Raw genomic sequence first — 17516 nt, 5'->3', positions numbered from 1 at the left:
CGCTTTGTTTTGTTACTGTTCACAACAAGTTCAGACTTCAGTCCAGATATACAATGTGAGGAATTTTAGTTGCACAGAAGATTCTTTCATCAGGCTTTTGCAGCACATTCAGCCTAGATTACTGACAGGAATAAAGTTACTGGCTAAAAATGTCATTATGTCCAGGAAACATGAGGAACTTTCTTCTGTTGATATAGACAGGATTTCTAAAGATTCCCCTTGCTGATGGTGAAGTTTCTGTATTGTGCAGGGAGCTCCATCTACATATGTGTTCAGCAGTAACAAGCCAATACTCATATAGTTGCTTATGAAAACAGACATTTTTTTCTACAGCACCAGACTTGTTTGTTGAACATAAAAGAACTGAAATCGGTCCTGAGGGAGACATTGCAGTAAGGGAGTGGTCATTATAAACCATGCACGTTCTCTACCATGTTGCCATGAGAAAATTACATTTGATTGGCTTATAAAATAGGTTTTACTAAATCCCTTAAATGGTGATACTGATAACTCTGCACACTGGAGTGCAGTACTTGTGAGTGCTGTATAATGATTAGAGTGTTTCCAGATTGATCACTTGGAAACAAGTGGATTTCTGATAATCAGAAGCGGCATTAGGTATGTGGGAAGGGTGACTGAGAAACCTCTCAATCAGGGTAACGCTGATAACACACAGAAATATCAGAAATTATTTTGATTACAAATGGCAGCCTGTTTTCAGATACCACAGGCAAAGATCAAGGAGAACAGAACTGAATATAGAAGAAACACCCAACAAACAGAATTATCTGGATCTATCATGTATATAAGAAAGATGAATTCTTGGGGGGCGGATCAGAATATTTATTTCCCTCTATTTTGCCTCTCAACTAATGGAATTAATTAGCATTTATTTTAAGGGTCTAGGATTTAAACTGTGGATTTTGAGTTTCTCTTTTACTTCAGGGGTACCAGGAGACCAAAGGGTGCAATAGAAAGTACTCTGTGAGTTATGTAGAAGCACTGACTATGTCTAATGCCCCAGATACCTTAAACCTAAGTCAGTAAATGTAATGATTAACTTATTCACTCTCTACAAATACGAAAAGTAGATAATTTCATGTTCTTAACTAAAAAAAAAAAATAAAGGTTGTCTTTAGAAACTTAATAGGCTGATCTTAAAGAAATAAAAAACCCCACAATTCAGTGCTCAAAATCAATTTCGTAAATGTGTTGAGCCCTGAAGTCTTAGTCCAATTAATGCACACATTGCCTTTGTAATAAGTTGTATGCCTGATCAGAAAGTAAAAACACTAGTGGATCAGTTAAAGAAATTAGTGTCTGGAAGAAAAAAAGATGGTGATAAAGTAATTAGTATTACAGGTTCAACAAAGATTTAAAACTGTGGTACATGGCAGTAATGGATTTTGAACACAGTTAATGAGCATATTCATTGCATTCATTTTTGATTAAGTGGAAAAAATACTGGTCCTTTAAATTGAGATAATAAATGTGCAAGTCAGTCTTACATAAACATGCAACACAAGAATTTATTGCCTGCTGTCTAACTAGGGAACTGGGAATCATTATAAAGATTAGCTTTACTGAAAAAAAAAAAAAAAAATCGAGAAAAAGCTTTAGTAGAAAATGTTTAAGAGGTAGTAATTTTCACATTAAAATATTGGTTGGCATATTTTGTATAGTCTGTGTGTATGTGTTTTATAAATAGGAGTATTTGCTATCATCAGAGGTAGGCGTGTTTGCGCCGTTGAAAAGGATTCAATGCTATTTACCAATTTAGATTCCATCTATTTAGTGTATGACTACACATGTAAGAGAACATAAAAATATGAGAAACCTTGAAACTTGCTCAGAGATGTATGGTTGTGCTTAGAGTACAAGTTGTGGTTTGAAATGACGACTATCAAAGCTGCAGCTGTGAACTTCCACATGCTTGCTGTGCTTTAGCTGACTCACTGGCACCTTCTGAAAGCACCAGGCTGGGCTGCTGCTGGGGCTCGGGGGGTTTCAGACTGCAGCAGGGGAAATCCAGCTGACATATGGAGTGTTTATTCTGTCAGAGGGCAGCTGGGGAACTGACATGAAACAGGGTGAAGCACTGAAACCAGAAGTACCTTCTAGAGCAGTGGCTTTCAATGCTTTTATGGCTTGGGAACCCCCTAAACATTTCCAGTGGAAGCAAGGACCTTTGTGTGCCATACTGAAGTTTACTGATGACAAGTGACTGGCATTTCTTACTTGCCTTTTATGGATAATTTGAAATTGCTCATGGATCTCCAGACGTTAGAAACCAACAAATCTAAATCAAGCTTAATACATTTCATTCTCTCAAAGCTCCCAACCCATATCTTTATTGTCAGTATTACCAAAATATCAGGTTCTTGCTGACACACAATATGTCTAGGTCTTTGCTCAACAAATGTCTCACTGGGATGTGCATAAACTCAAAATGTGATTTCCAAGTTTCCCTAAGCCAGATTTAACCTTCTGGAGCTTATTTGCTACTGGTATTACAAGAGGGCAAGTTTCCTGTGGAAAAAAGCCCTGAACTTTCACTGGTGTCATGCAGAATACCGCTGGTGGTGTTGCAGTACGGATTACTGTGCCACACTTAGGCAACTTCAATCTTTCTTTCTCTGACTTTGTTCTGCCCTATCCTACATGTTGTAATTGCTTTCCGTAAAAGGAGCAAACAAAACCATACTCATGGGTCTCTTCAAAATGCTAACTCTGCTTTTATTTTTTTAACCTCACTGCATGATTTTATTATGCCATTAGCAACTTGGAAGCAAAGTTTAAAATAGCTGGCTTTGGTAGCATACTTTTAGCATTGAAAAAAATGAAAATAAAAAATTACAAATTGCAGAGTCAGTTTGTTGATATAAGCAGGAATTCCATAGCAGTTTTATCAGTAAATAAACATTTGATTTTCTTTTCTGTTCAGGTATGACTTTGTAGAAGTTGAAGAGCCTAGTGATGGCACTGTTTTAGGGCGCTGGTGTGGTTCCGGTAGTGTGCCAAGCAGACAAATCTCCAAAGGAAACCAGATCAGAATAAGATTTGTGTCTGATGAATATTTTCCTTCTGAACCTGGATTCTGCATCCATTATACACTTCTTATGCCAGTAAGTAACATGTTTCAGATTGGAACATTTCAGGAAAACAAAATCTTTTGAAGTCATAGCTCAAAAGAATCTTTTAATAGCTTAGAATTAATTATTGTTTATTTCTTACAATAATAATGAGCAATCTGTCTTCCAGAACAGTACATTTTGATTCTGTTTTTTAACTAGCTGACTGTTCTTGTGGTTCTTGTTGGATGGTTTTGGACTGGAAAGTTGTGGGCTCAGTTGTTTGTGCGGAAACTTCAATAAAATGTTTGCAGTCCTAATACAGTACTGTGGGGGAAAAGAAAAGGGTTGTAGCTTTGACAAGAAGAAAAAACATCATAAGAATCAGCTGTGTGACACTGGGGAAGTTACAAAAAAGATTGAAGAAAATTAGTCATCTGCCATTAGACAAACAGCCACATGAGTATACCCAGTTCAGAACATAAGAACAGGGAAGTTCTTATGCTTCTAACTTGTTTCATTATAGTGACAAAGCAGACAATGCATAATACTCATTTTCCACTGCATTTTCCATGGAAACTGTACTTTAGACTTCTCAAGAATGTTGCTTGTGAATTGCAAGTGTTAAAAAAGAAATTTATTGTCTAAATCGTGACTGTTTTCACTGTTCAGAGATTTCTCTCACCTTTTTTCACCAAATGAAAGATCTGTGATAGCAAAACATGTTTATAGATTTTTAAGGATGAGATAATGTTCTGAAACATTAAGAGTAGAGCAGACCAGGGGTTTACTTGTTTTAGAATACATATTTCATATTTAAAGAGAGTAAGAAGTATTTTTGTGAAAGTCCCCATAATTCACTTTGTGAATCTCCTGAGTACTCTTGTGGTCTGTGGTATTTGGTTGGTGGAAACTATCTGCAAGCTCAATAAAAAATTGATCAAAAGAATCCATGTTGTAATCCCACTGACATGCGCTTCACACAAAATGCATTTGGCATTTTTGCCTCTTCTCCCCATTTGCAAAACTTCAGTCACTGAGAATCAGCAAAGAACAATCCCACGTATCTTTTCAACAATACGTAATCTTCTACATAATGTATCTGTCAGTGAAGTGCAGTGTTGTATTGTGTCTGCATATATATATGTGTGTGTGTGTTCTGTTGTTTTCCTATGAATATTTGTAAATATTTAGGCCTTATTAAGGACTATTCCTAAAGTGATAAAAGGTGTGATCTGCATATTTGACTGTTTTGTGAGTTAGACTCTTTTGTTAGTAGAATAGTAAGACCTGATAATGATGAATTTTGAAATGAAATAAAATGTCAGTCTCCAAACCAACATGAAATATGGCCAGGTTTAAACTTTCATACACCCGAGGGCAGAATGTAATAAGTATGTTTATTTTTGAAAAATGGTAAAAAAAATCCCTAAATAGACGTGTTGTGGGCTGATGCCAGATTTCATTGTTGCAGCTCTAGTATTGCATCCTACCTGCTACATAGCTGACTTACGTATGATCCAATTTCTGTGGAATGGATTAAACAAAGGCACCTAAAAATACCAGACTATATGTATAATTATCTTTATGCAATACTGTACAAAAGGACTGAGTTTGTTCCTTGACATTTGCTGGGGAAAACTAGTTGTAACGTTTGAATCACCAACACTTGGCAAAACAATTCTTTAATCTTAAAAATACTTGTGTTTCTTGTTCAATAGACAAAACCAGAGCTGACATCATAGGATGCCTTTTTAGTTCCTTGTTTTTCTCCATTTAACAAAGCTCATATAGCATAAGAAGTATACATACAAACTGGTTTAGAAACCAAGCATGTTGTCTCTCACAATATGCAGCAGGCAACAGCAGCATCCTTCACATCCTTAGAATTCAGATCTAGCCCCAGGATGCTCAGAGTAACAACTGCTTATTGGTTTGTGAGGATTGATTTCCAAATCTCTCTTTAAAAGGCCTGGGATTTTTTCATCAAAAATTTTGTCTTAATAAGTCATGAAAAATACAATTTCACATTTCAGACTGCAGATTGCAAGCGAAATCTGTATTGCTGAGATCCAGGATTAGACCTGCTTCTTGTACCTAAAGCAACTGAAAACTGATGCCAAAAAATGTCTGTCTTTAAAACTAGAATGCTATCTCATCCAACATGTGAAAAGAAACTAAAATTTACAGCCCTCCCCCCCACCTCCCTGCAGAAAATGTCAGCTATAGGAATGAGTGTAAATTCTAAATAATTCTTACAAAAACGTAACTGATTCACTTAGTGATTCACTTCAATGAATTGGTCCTAAACAGTTAAATTTTGGGGGTTTTCACCCTCATTTTTTTGAAAAGGGGGGAGGGGAAGATGCCTTTTAGACTAGCAATGAGAGATTGTTTGCAGAGAAATGAAGCAAAACTGAAATAAAACAGTGCAAGCTTGTGTCTGTATGTGGAGGCCACACACAGTGAGGAGCACTGGACACATTTTCAGGTCTCTTAAAGAGCAAGAGAAATGGCTTTGTTTAAATCTGCTGTAATTTGTCGTATATATATATTTACTTTGTATATTATATTTCAAACCAACTTTTCACATGATGAATAAGTAGGAGGAGAATAGCTGGTGATCTGATTACTTCTAAGAGTTAGTCACTCAAAAGGAGTTGCAGCAGTTCCAGTGTCAATAGATGCAACAATATTTTCTAGGAAGGTTTGCTGTGGGATTGCAATGCACTGCATAAAAGCAGTGCACATCCTGTGTACAAACAGAACGCTCCCTAAAAAACGCCATGAATCCATGAATCTTTAGATTCTAGCTATTTGCAGTTCAATAATCTGAATTTCTTCCATTTTAAATTGTGTATCCTGGGTACACCTAGAACTTTCTATAATTCTGGTCTAATTCCACGTTCTTCTGTTCTATAGTTGCAAGTTAATTTTGTCTGGAATATCATAAAGTGGAAGGAAGTGTTGAAAAAACTTATTCTAACTGAGAAAGACTAGTTTGTGTTATTTCAAAATGATTGTGCTACTTTCAGCACAGCTGTTATTCTAAGTCACTCTTTCATGCTCTGCCCCATCACTTAGTCTGCGCTTACTGGTGAGCTGCTTTATTCACTAAGGGCTGCTTAGCGGTTGTTCTGTATTTTGACTGTTCAGCTATGCATTTATTAGAAGTCATGGTTTTGGCAGCGCTGTACCACCTAAACCCTCCTAGAACTTTATTGCAGAAACAATCCATATTTCATTTCTTTTCCCCTTCTCACTTGCTTCCAGTTACAGCTCTAAAGCATATAGTAGCTAAATGCAATTGAGGGAAATCTTATAAACTCTTATAATACATGTTTGGGCTTCAGTCTTCTAGTGACTTGTTTAAACTATGTCAGTTACAAGTGTGGCAGAGAAAACTTGATGTAATAAAGTCCATTGTTACTTGGGGAGTGGCTGAATGGGATACTTGATGCCTGAGGTGCCATTAAGGAATGCATGACTGATTGCCAAAGTAGTTATTAATTATTCAGGGCACTCAGAACAAAGCCGCTCCAGTTAAAGTTGAAGCTGGGGGTGACTGTACTCCCCTTCTTTTTCGGCATATGGTAGTATGTCATTTGTCATCAAAGATCATGCCAAAGATCTTTGCAGAGAGACTTAACCCTCTTCTATGCAAGTGAAGATGAAGACGAAAATCCAAGAAGCTGCTTAAAGACTGACCTGTTTTAAAAGTGACTTTGCAGGTGTTTTGTGATTTTTGGTGCAGTACCTGTATGGCTATCTGGATTTCAATCTGCGAGAGGTTGTGTTTTGTTTTTTTTAGATGCAGAGGTGGTGTTAGGAGTCCTCTTTCTGTTAACAATAATGAAGATTAAATTTAATACTCTGCAGATAATCTGCTTAGGGCTATCTAATAATTGTTCCTTTATTTCATTCAAATTGGCAAGGCTTTGCTCTTTTAGGGTTGATTTTAGTGTTAATTTTGTTTGTGGAACCCTTTCAATTGAACTTGCTTAATGAAAAAGGTTAATAAAATTTAAATACTAATAGAAAAAGTGCATATTAATAGAACAGAGGAAGGAAAGCCCTCACCCTGCATTCTCTTCCTTTGAGAAGTCCACAGATTTCACACGTCGGGTGTGTATCTCGCATGTCTGTACCAAAGCTCAAGAAGGCTTAACTTTGACTGCAATAACTGAAAATCCATCCAGAAACATCATAAAGGACATATCTGATCTCCAAAACAAAGGGGCTTCTACACTTTCCTAAGAAGCAATCAAAAGATTTTGGAAATAACACGATTTCAGGGGTGTTTAAGCCAAGGTAGTATGAATCAGCAGGAGAGTGTGAGTGTTATTTAGCATTTTGTAGTGCTACATGAAGTGATAAAGGACTGCGAAAATCCTTTATATAATTGGAAGGACTCTTACATCAAAACCTCTGTGTTCACAGTTTCCACTAATTATGTATAGTGAAACCTAAGTCTGGATAAATCACCAAACTCCTAAAGATAGTCACGCATGCAAGTTCAATCATTCATTTTTTTGTGTGTGTGGTAAAAAATCCATTGTAAATCAGAGAGGTTTTGGGACTAATTATTTTCCTGGGAGTTTCCTTTTGCATTAAATTTGAGCCTGAAATCTAAGAGAAATTCCTTTTAAATTTCTTAAATGAAACATTAAAGATCACTCCAGAATACTTAGATGGGAGTGATACATGTCAGGTTAATCAAAAAGCTACAAGAAGTACAAAACTGAGGATAGTTACTATCCATGGGACTAAAATGCGAGGTGGAGCAACCCCTTTGAAGCAAAAGAGCCTCTGAAGAATATTTCCTAATCAAAACATAACATCTTATTTTCCTTTGACCGTATCTCATTCTGTCACTTGGACATCATAAAAAAAATAAAATCTGTGTATGTGAAGCAGACTCATAGAGACAGGGTTAGAAGTGAATCCAGAAACACTGCAGGCATGCACAGAAGTCAATCAAAGTGCGTCCTTGACCTGCACAACCTGAGGTGTCAGCATGGATTTCCTGAGACTCTAAAAGGAAGAGAGACATTTTGAACCAAATTGGCTGTCACTTAGTTCTCAAAAGGAATTAATATGTTTGTATGATAGCAAGTTTTGTACTCTGAAGGATTGGGTCTTTCCCTCTGGCCAAAATTTGAATGTAGTTTCTTGTGTAGTATATGTAGTATATACCATTTCTGTTGTATTTTTTCTGTGATGTTAGACTTACAGTGGCTCAGGAAGAAAAGAATCAGAAATCACTTCATTGACTATTTGTGGGACAAAGTAATTTCTTTTTCTTGGACAGTTTTTTTTTTTTTTTTTACAAGTTCATTACATATTTGACTAAGAGTTAAATTCATTGATTTTGGAAGCTTATTGTATATCCCACCATGTTTCACTGTGGCAAAATACATAACGAAATCAACTGATTTTATTATTTCTAAATAACTAACAATACTTTCAAAATTAAATGCATTCATGTTACCATACCTCCAATGTCATGCTTTAGTTTTATTCTATTTAACAGCTTCAGTAGAACTTCTTCCTGAAAATTTCAGGAGTGTTCAGTAAGTAACATAACTGATTCTGGTTATGGAGCATTCATGTAAATCTTAAAATTGTGTTTGTTGAAAGACCTTACATAGGGGAAGTCAGAACAAGTAAGGTGGAGAAGAGTTTGTGAAAGCTGCTTTCCTTTTAGTCATCAATAGCATTATGTACAAGTTGGACTGCTCTGGCAACCTGTTTCAAGCAAAAATTATTGCCATAAACAAGAGATGGAGTATTGCAACTGTCAAGAAAGAGCAGGCAGCCCTTTTTGTTCCTTTGCCCAGATCATGTCTTTGATCACATATTAACCCTCTCCTCCCACATGAAAGCAGATAGCATGATGATTCAGTGCAAACAATGTTTAACCTCTTTAAATGCCCTAGAAAGTGGAAAAGTTTTGAAAATATGTTGGGAAGTATGTCAAATACATGAGACAATCTCTTTTCTTTAATCTCTGGAAGTTACTAATGGCTTTTATTAAGTTTCCATTTAGTAATAAATATTTATATTGTCAGGGACTCTAGTGTTTGGAAACTTTGTTAGTGTGTCTCATAGCATTTTAATCAGAAGTTTATGTATGTATATTTATTTACTTTGAAAATGAGTATTACTTCTACGTGGTCCACCAGTTACTTTATTGTAGGGTTCTGCAATAAATCTTACATATGTAAGATACAATGTTGCATGCTCTGTTGTTTTCAAAACCTCTACAGGAGAAGTTAAAGATAGAACAAAGAGTGGGTTTTGTCTTGTCTTGAGCAATTTTAAGTCTCCTGGAATGTCATGACTCTGGGAGTGGTCTGGCTGGTGTATGTGGGATCCTAAGTAACATTATTTCTGTTTGGGAGCAATCTGAAAGAACTCTTATTTTGCCAACTGATGAGAAAATAGTTTTTTAAAAAGATGTACAAATCCAGGAAAAGGAGTAATGTGGAAAATCCAGTCAGCATTAGTGATTCAGGAAGAGAATACACAGTGCATGGAGAAGGTGAATTATCAGCCTTTTGGTGTTCCTTTTGTCATTCAACTTAATAGACATTGAAGCTTATACGTGCTAATAAGCAGGGAACACATCACTAATCAACACATTACTTTCAAATGTTTTAATACTGTAGTCCTGAGTATATTCTGAAGTCCTCCTTATGAGAGTGTACTAAAAGTAAGTATATGTCTTTTATTGCATTTTGACTTCAGATTTTGAAGGACATTTCAGATTGTGAGTTTTTTACTTAATGAAAAGGCTACCATTATACTAACTGATACACTTTTTTTTAAAGTAGTATTTGAGTCTTTTGATTGATTTTGCTTGGTTTTTAATGTGTTGGGGTGGGGATATTTTGTTGAGTTTTAGTTTTTGTTAAGTTCACTGAATTAGGTCTAATCAGAGAGATTACACATAAGAAAATAATGGAAGAATAATACTGCCACTCTGTAGCAACTATAAGTATTAGCCTAAAATATGTTATTCTCTACTTGTACCAACTTTTCTTTAAGTTATCTTCAAAGAGATACTCTCTCTTTCACAAAAATCTCACTTCTAAAATGGGTTTTTACAAATGAATGTGGTGGATCAGATCTTGCTGGTTAGTCTATCAGTCAGTAGTAATAAAATAAAGCATTGAGTATGTGTTGTGTATACTGGCATGTGAATTTGAAAATTTACTATTCAGCATAATTAGCAGTAATGTCAAGTTTCTAAGCCTTTCCATTGCCTTCCCAGTTTTCCAAATGTCAGGCTGTCCGAAGGTTGTCTAGCCCTGAAACCTGCAGCCAGTGGTGGTCATAAATAGTTGGTAGGGAGTGCTAGGAGGAGGAGAAGTGGTTCTTCACTGCCCCTTTACCCCACTTACCAGCTATATGCAGAAGAAGAAGGGGATTCCCCGAGCCTGTGTACTTTGTCTATTTAGTAATGATATATAACTTTGTCTATTTAGTAATAATCTGTAACAGAAGTTCCTTGCAAATAATTATCCATGTACCCCTTGAACTCTGATTAACTTCATACCTTCACAACATCCTTTGCTAAAATCAGATTGTAATAGGTACCACCTAGAAAAGAAACTTCAAAAAACTCCTTTACTTGGGAGGGATATGCATGTGTATAAAAACACGTCACTCTTAAACTAAGAACTCACTGATCCCAAGTAATTGGAGCTATTGAATGCTACCTCAGCAGAAGTGTTTCACAATGATGTCCAAATGTTCCTTTCGTCTTTTAAAATTATTCTGTAGTCATTGTTCAAATTTATTTGTTCGATCTTATTGATCATATCTATTCAAAAAATTGTGTCTCAGTGTGTATGATTTCTTTTTAATTTAATCCTTCACTAAATGTTGTATACACTACTTCTCACTTTACGTGTTTGGTTAAAAAAATCCCAAACCATCTCCACAAATCCCCACCAAAAAACACCAACACCACCTGCCTGTTCTCCCAGGTCCATTTAGCTCCACTGGGTTTTGTTTAGTGGGTTGTTTTGTTTTTTTTTCCTTTTTCTTCCTTTATTTTTTGTGGTTTAAATATTATCTAATTGTCTAGTTGACTATCCCTTTTCCAATTTCCAGGATCAACATGTTATTCACAGCTTTTTGAGAAAGCACGCTGATGGCTTCTCTACAAATTCCAAAGCAAAGTGACTCTGTCCCATTCTCAAAGTTAATGCCCTGTGTAACTGGCACAGTCCTAGATTTTTTGTGCTTTCAAATATTGAGACGTTGTGTCTGACATGCTTGCTAGTGGAAAAAAAGGTAAGCAAATGTACATTTGATACTAGGTTTCAGGCAGCACCATAATTTTCAGTTATGCTATTTTAGCTGCATTCATGTCGTGTCCCTATTCATTATTAATATCTTAGTCATGCCATATCCATTCCCTTACCCCAACAAAGCAGTCAGTGACTAGTTAGTGGACTGCATTGTGCTGATTTTTCTTACTTTAATTCACAGATGAGAACAGGAACAAAAGGAAAGAATTTGGGACAGAATGGAGTTAGTGCAACTATTTTATTTTTATATATGGTCCAGATCTGAAAGGCTTCTAGGAACAGTAGAATCGTGCATGGAAAAAAAGGAATGATGGGTGCAGCTCTACACACTTGAGATCAAATCAGCTGTGGGGCATCTTCTGTAAGTGACTGACTACACAGTTCAACTCCACAGACTGATGGAAGCACCACTTTAAATTCAGGAGGAAAAATTCTTGACAGAGTAATGATACTGTATAGTAGCTTCAGGGTAAAAGTTTGCTTATGGAAAGATTAATGTGGGGTATTGGCAGTGGTGTTAAGAGAAATCCTTTTAGTTCTAAAAAAGAATAGATAATAAGCACTATGGGAATACCAAAATTTGCACCTGTCTTGTCTTTGTAGTACCTGGCCTCTGGTGTTACAGATGGGGATTATGAGCTGTCATTTCTTAGCTTCTCATCAGTACTGAAACCTTTTTTAATGATGACAATGAAAGGTTTGGCTGAAGAAGCCAGGATTTTTCTTAAAAAGGTTTTGGTTTTGTTTTCATGGGAAGGTCTGGATAATCACAAAGTTGGTGCATCTGTTCTTTCAGTTGTCTCTGGCTAGGCTGGTGGAGAAGGAATTCAAGGGGGTTGAATCCATGTTTGCTTCTGATAGCTGGTGTATATTGTTGAAGAACTGCACTTGTTTAAAAAACAAAAGGAAATAAATAAAATCTTGCGTGTGGAAAAGGGCAAGAGACATTTCCAGAGGCAGAATGTTCAGGCTGCTTGAGTATTCATTTCACTCTGCTTCTAAGCTAGACAATAAATCACAGCAAGAGAAATGAGAATTATATATGATGAGAAATAAAATGCCGGTCTTCAAGTTGAAGGGAGTGATTTAGTGCATGAAGGACCACGTTCAAAGGCACTTGAAAAGTGGAGGTATGAAAGCAGATGGCACAGCTTTTGCAAGAAATTTTGCATTCAGTCCTGCAGACACATTGTGAATTTGGTGGTTCCTGATAGCCCTTCCTAATAGCTGCAGAAGAATTCCTTGGGGGAACTCCATAATAACTCTGCCCTGACACCACATGAAAGTTCTTGGGTCTCATCTTAGTAAGCCTATTAGGTGGTGAGGGCAATTTCAGTGTAGCAGTGTAGATAATTAAATCAATCTCACACTTTATTGTCCGGTGTGTAGCCTTGGTGTCTTTTGGTAGCACCCAGTTAACTTAAGAGTTTCTTGGTAGACACCCCTTGTTCTAAATGTTCTTCTAATAGTGTGACACCCTTTAAATAGCGTAACTGTCTTTAAGAAGACACATGCTGTGCTAAGGTGATTTTCTTAGATACCAGTATCCCCATGGCTTTGTGAATAGTTGGCATAGTAAATACAGTTTCTTAAATTTGAATTTTGAAACATTTTATTTTCAGTACTTTTTGTTTATTTACTTGTTGTGCCTGCATAAGAATGTAAAAAGGTCACTATTTTTGAAACTTCAAAACATCTAAAATTGTTCTGAAGACAAATTTTGCTAACTCTGACCTTGAACTTCCCTGCTGGCTGATACGACCAAAATGACTAGGTAGCCAAGGAGGGTAAAATGACTGAGTTGAGCCAAATTAGTGAAAGTCACTTGGTCATCATCTGCATTTCTTGCAGTGCCAAATAATTTTTAACTTGCTAACTGGCGGGACAGCTTGCCGCATATATGTAGGCTTTTAATATGTAAGCTGTTAATAAGGTTGCCCTTGCTTATCTTCTGAAAATCACTCTGATCTTCTGAACACTTCTGACTTGTGTGTGCATCTTTGTCTTCAGGCTTTTCAATGTGATGTGTTCTGGGTAATCGAAAGTTAATAATAAAATACTTCCCGTCCCTAGTCATCTGTGTAATGCCTTTTTGCCTTGGAATTCTTGTCTTTTAGTCAAGGTAAATTCAGTCATTGATCTCTTCTTGTTCGCACTCTGTCAATATATATAACTTTAAATACGGTATTTACTTTTTTTAATTGCCTCTCTGCTTAAGAAAGTCATAGGTACCTTTCATGTGTAAAAACCCCTTACAATTAGGTGCCTGAAATAGCAGTACATCTTTTGATGCAATATAATTGTAGAATTAAGGTTTCTTGAAGTGTTTTGAAACTGTTTGCTAGTATAAAACACTTCAGAGTACAGCCTAGCTTTTCACCAAAAATCAAAGATAGGTGGTCAAGTCAACAGTGCAGAGACAAATGAGAAATTGTCAAAGAGTTTTTCAGTTATGTTCCCAGTTGTCATTAAGAATAAAAAATTGAGTTACTTTTTCAGCTAGGTATTTCCATGAATGAAAGACAGTATAAAATTTGGAACTAATTTAATATTTGCTAACAAAACATACCTAAAAATATTAGAACTTAAGGAACAAACTGGCACACCAGTAATGTGATAGAGGTAATCGGATTGAGTGCCCAATATTTTGCAAATGTGAGGGAGAGGTGACCCTCCCTGTATGGAGGTTGAAGCACAAGTGCAGGTCTGGGCAGCTGTCAACCCCACAGCAGCCTTGTGCTCTGCCGTAGTAAACCACGCTGATCTGGTTATGTACTGCAGAGCAGCACTGTATTCCTACTTAATTTAAAGCCTAAGAACACCTTTGAGGTGATGTCATGGCTGAAGAAGAACAAAGTAAAATCAGCTGTTGCTTTTGCGAGCCATTGGTATGTATCTCTATGTAGTTAAGAATTTATTTACTACATTTTCTTATAAGGAAAACTAAACAGAAGAAGATAAATTAACACCTAACATTTGTATCTAACAGTGCTCATAAATAGTGAGAGGATTCTGCAGATTTTCATTTACATAACAGGTACACATACAGGGACTTTCATGATTATTTTCTGAGACTGTGATTGCTGTCCATTGTTTTAAGTAGGCAGACTTTATATTTTGTCATTTATTGCCTCCTTTTCAGTGAACTATATATGTATTACTAGTGCATCTAATATATTTAAAACTACGTTATGAAGGTGCTTCTTTAAATTGGAAAAGAGACTTACACTGTTAAAGAAGAGAAAAAATATCCATTATAAGGTTTGATATTTTATTACCTGGAACAGCTTATAGGAGACTTTGGAAAATCAGTAAATTAAAAGCTTCCCAAGTGTGAACCAGAATCACCTCTTCTCTGCAGGCTGTTTTAAAAAAGTTAATGATAATTTTACAAACTTAATGCGAGACTAAGGAGCATCATTAAGCAAGCCATACAAAGCCATAATTTACAAAGCTAGTGCCATATAAAAATGACAGTGGGTAATTTATAGATAGGGAATGGCCTAAATTTTGTGGTTAATACTTGGAAGAGTGGCAAAATACTAAGTTGATGTCATCATAAAAATCTGAAACCAGAGGGGTATCATTTAAACAACACAGTTTTAAGCAAAACCCATTACTTTCCATTCTTAATTTTTCTTTAAATCTAACTCCCTAATAAAGTATGAAAGTACACTTAATGAAAGGCTCTACACTGTCCTGTCCTTAAATACTTCCAAGAAGTAGTCTCCTAATCAAGCAATTAGAGAATCCCCAGAGAGAACCAGGAAGACGCACAACTTGCACAGGGCACAGCTTCAGTATGGATATTTTGTACCCTGCTCTGACTCTGTCATGTACAGTGCTCTGGATCTAATAACAAACAGTCTGACCTGGGCCATGTCTTCCCTGCACTAAGTCTCTGGTACCTTCCACTGGTATTTCAGTGAAGAAAAAGGATTACAGCTCTTTTTTTCTGCCGTATATTGAGATTTAGAGGAGAAAAAGAAAATAATAGTTAGGTTACCTGAGGAGGAGGTAACTGGCAATGGTTATATTGCCAAATTGTCACAGTTGGATCATTCTGTTAACAAATGGGATTCCTGTGGCTTTTGTCAGGACAACAGTTGTATTTTAAGGTTATTCTAACAATGCATCAACTTGGATTTATTAATGCATGGAATTTTAATGTTCATTATTTCTATTCAAACAGTGATAAGCACTCTATTGAAACTGTACTAATAAATAATGCTATACTTTCCAATTTATAGTCTTTTGAAATCTTTGGATGTTTTTAATCTAGTTCTTAATGGTCATACAAATGGTATGGCTGGTGACAGATTTTTTTTTTTAAACAAGCAGTTTCCATTGACCTCAACAGGAAATGCTAGGTATTGGAGTCTGAAAAGCAATGACCACATAGAATCATAGAACAGTTAGGGTTAGAAAGGACCTTAAGATCATCTAGTTCTAGCCCCCTCACACAATGGGGACCTGCTATGGGCAGGGACGCCTCACACTAGCCATGTCCCCCAAGGCTCTGTCCAACCTGGCCTTGAACAGTGCCAGGGATGGAGCATTTACCACTTCTTTGGGCAATCTGTTCCAGTACCTTTCAAAATAAGGGCCACATTATCCAAATTTAAATAGATTATTGAGGGTTTTTTAATATATTGATTAATTGGCAAGTAAGTGTTTCTCTATATGCATTTATTACACTGATAATAATGTTCTGCCCAGTGACATCTTATTTCACAGTTGCTATCTATTCCTCTAATTTCCTAATTGAGTGGATTGTATACCATGAACCTGTTTAAGCAATGAAGTAAAAGATTACCTGGAAGAATTTAATTTTGACGGTAAATGGTTAAAACCAGTACTGATCTTATCATTCTGAAATCACAATCAGTGTTTATCTCAAAAAAACCCCCCAAGATTTAATTTTCTGTGGGAGAAGTGGAACAGTGGGAGAAAAAAAGAAAAGAGGAGTCTGTATTGTAGTTGCTTAGTAAAACATCCTTGCTTCTAAGAATTCTCTTTTACAAGACATAATAGTTGATAAGGAAACCTGTACCTAATAAAGAATTACTGTTTGAGGAGAATCACAGAATGGTTTGGGCTGGAAGGGGCCTTAAAAATCATCTAGTTCCACCCCGTGGCCATGGGACACCTTCTGCTAGACCAGGTTGCTCCAAGCCCCAGCCAGCCAGGCCTTGAACACTGCCAGGGATGGGGCAGCCACAGCTTCTCTGGGAAACCTGTGCCAGTGTCTCACCACCCTCTCAGTGAATGTAACCTTAATTGTTAAATAGCAAAATGTCCTCCTTTGACTTTTTAACTGGAATATAAACTTACAAAGGGAATTTTTACTCATCTAAATTCATTCAAATTATATTAAGTTTATGGTGATGTACTTGAAATGACAATTCGTCTTCTCTCCTATTCCACAAGAGGTTTGTGAAACCAGGACATGCTCACACATCATAATGTATTCATTCAGTTTTTAATGTTTGCCCAGTGAGACTGCACAGATAATCGAAATGATGCAAAATAACTTCAAATTAAATAGTAAATAGTGGAAGATGGCTCAGAACACAGTAATACTATCTTCTTGGCAATTAGGTATCTTAAATGTATAATATTTACTAAAAACAAAAGATATTCTCCAAATACTAGGTTCACTTTTCTCTGCAAAGTATGGCAGTCATCACAGTCAATTTACCCGACTTATTTGTCATTGCTTTGTAAGTGTGATTTATGCTGTACACGTCAACTATGTTTCATTTTTCTTATTGAGAACTTTCAGAACAGGTAACTATTCTTATTTAAACAAACAGATAATATCATGGGGTTCGCTATGCAGGACAGGTGGAAGAAATCCCACCAGAAACAGCCACACAGATCTCTACAGTGAGTGTTCTTAACCAGTGTTTCCTTGCAAATTTGCCTTTTTACTTGTCTTTTCCCCTTCTTTTGTTCCCTCTTCTGCAGCAGATTGTAATAACTGTCCCTTATGCCCAGGAAAAAACATATCAAGATACATACTCAAGTAATCGATGCTCGCAAATAATGCTTTTTTAATATCGTCTTAATTTATTTTATTTGACTGATTTGCAAAACTTTTGTCAAGCATTCAAATAGGCAT

General features: G+C 36.2%; 1 protein-coding gene across 1 annotated transcript in view; it reads left to right on the top strand.

The window, feature by feature from the left end:
- Positions 1 to 17516, top strand: part of PDGFC (platelet derived growth factor C) — a 57001-nt gene that overhangs the window by 18192 nt on the left and 21293 nt on the right. The window contains exon 3 of the mRNA XM_010020519.1: positions 2945 to 3125. Coding sequence (XP_010018821.1) covers positions 2945 to 3125 — 181 coding nt within the window. The remainder of the gene's footprint in view (positions 1 to 2944; positions 3126 to 17516) is intronic.

Source organism: Nestor notabilis, unplaced genomic scaffold (assembly GCF_000696875.1).
Source record: "Nestor notabilis isolate BGI_N333 unplaced genomic scaffold, ASM69687v1 scaffold16278, whole genome shotgun sequence".
Taxonomy (NCBI): domain Eukaryota; kingdom Metazoa; phylum Chordata; class Aves; order Psittaciformes; family Psittacidae; genus Nestor; species Nestor notabilis.
Note: the sequence above shows the minus strand (reverse complement) of the source record. Positions and strands in the feature narration are given on the sequence as shown.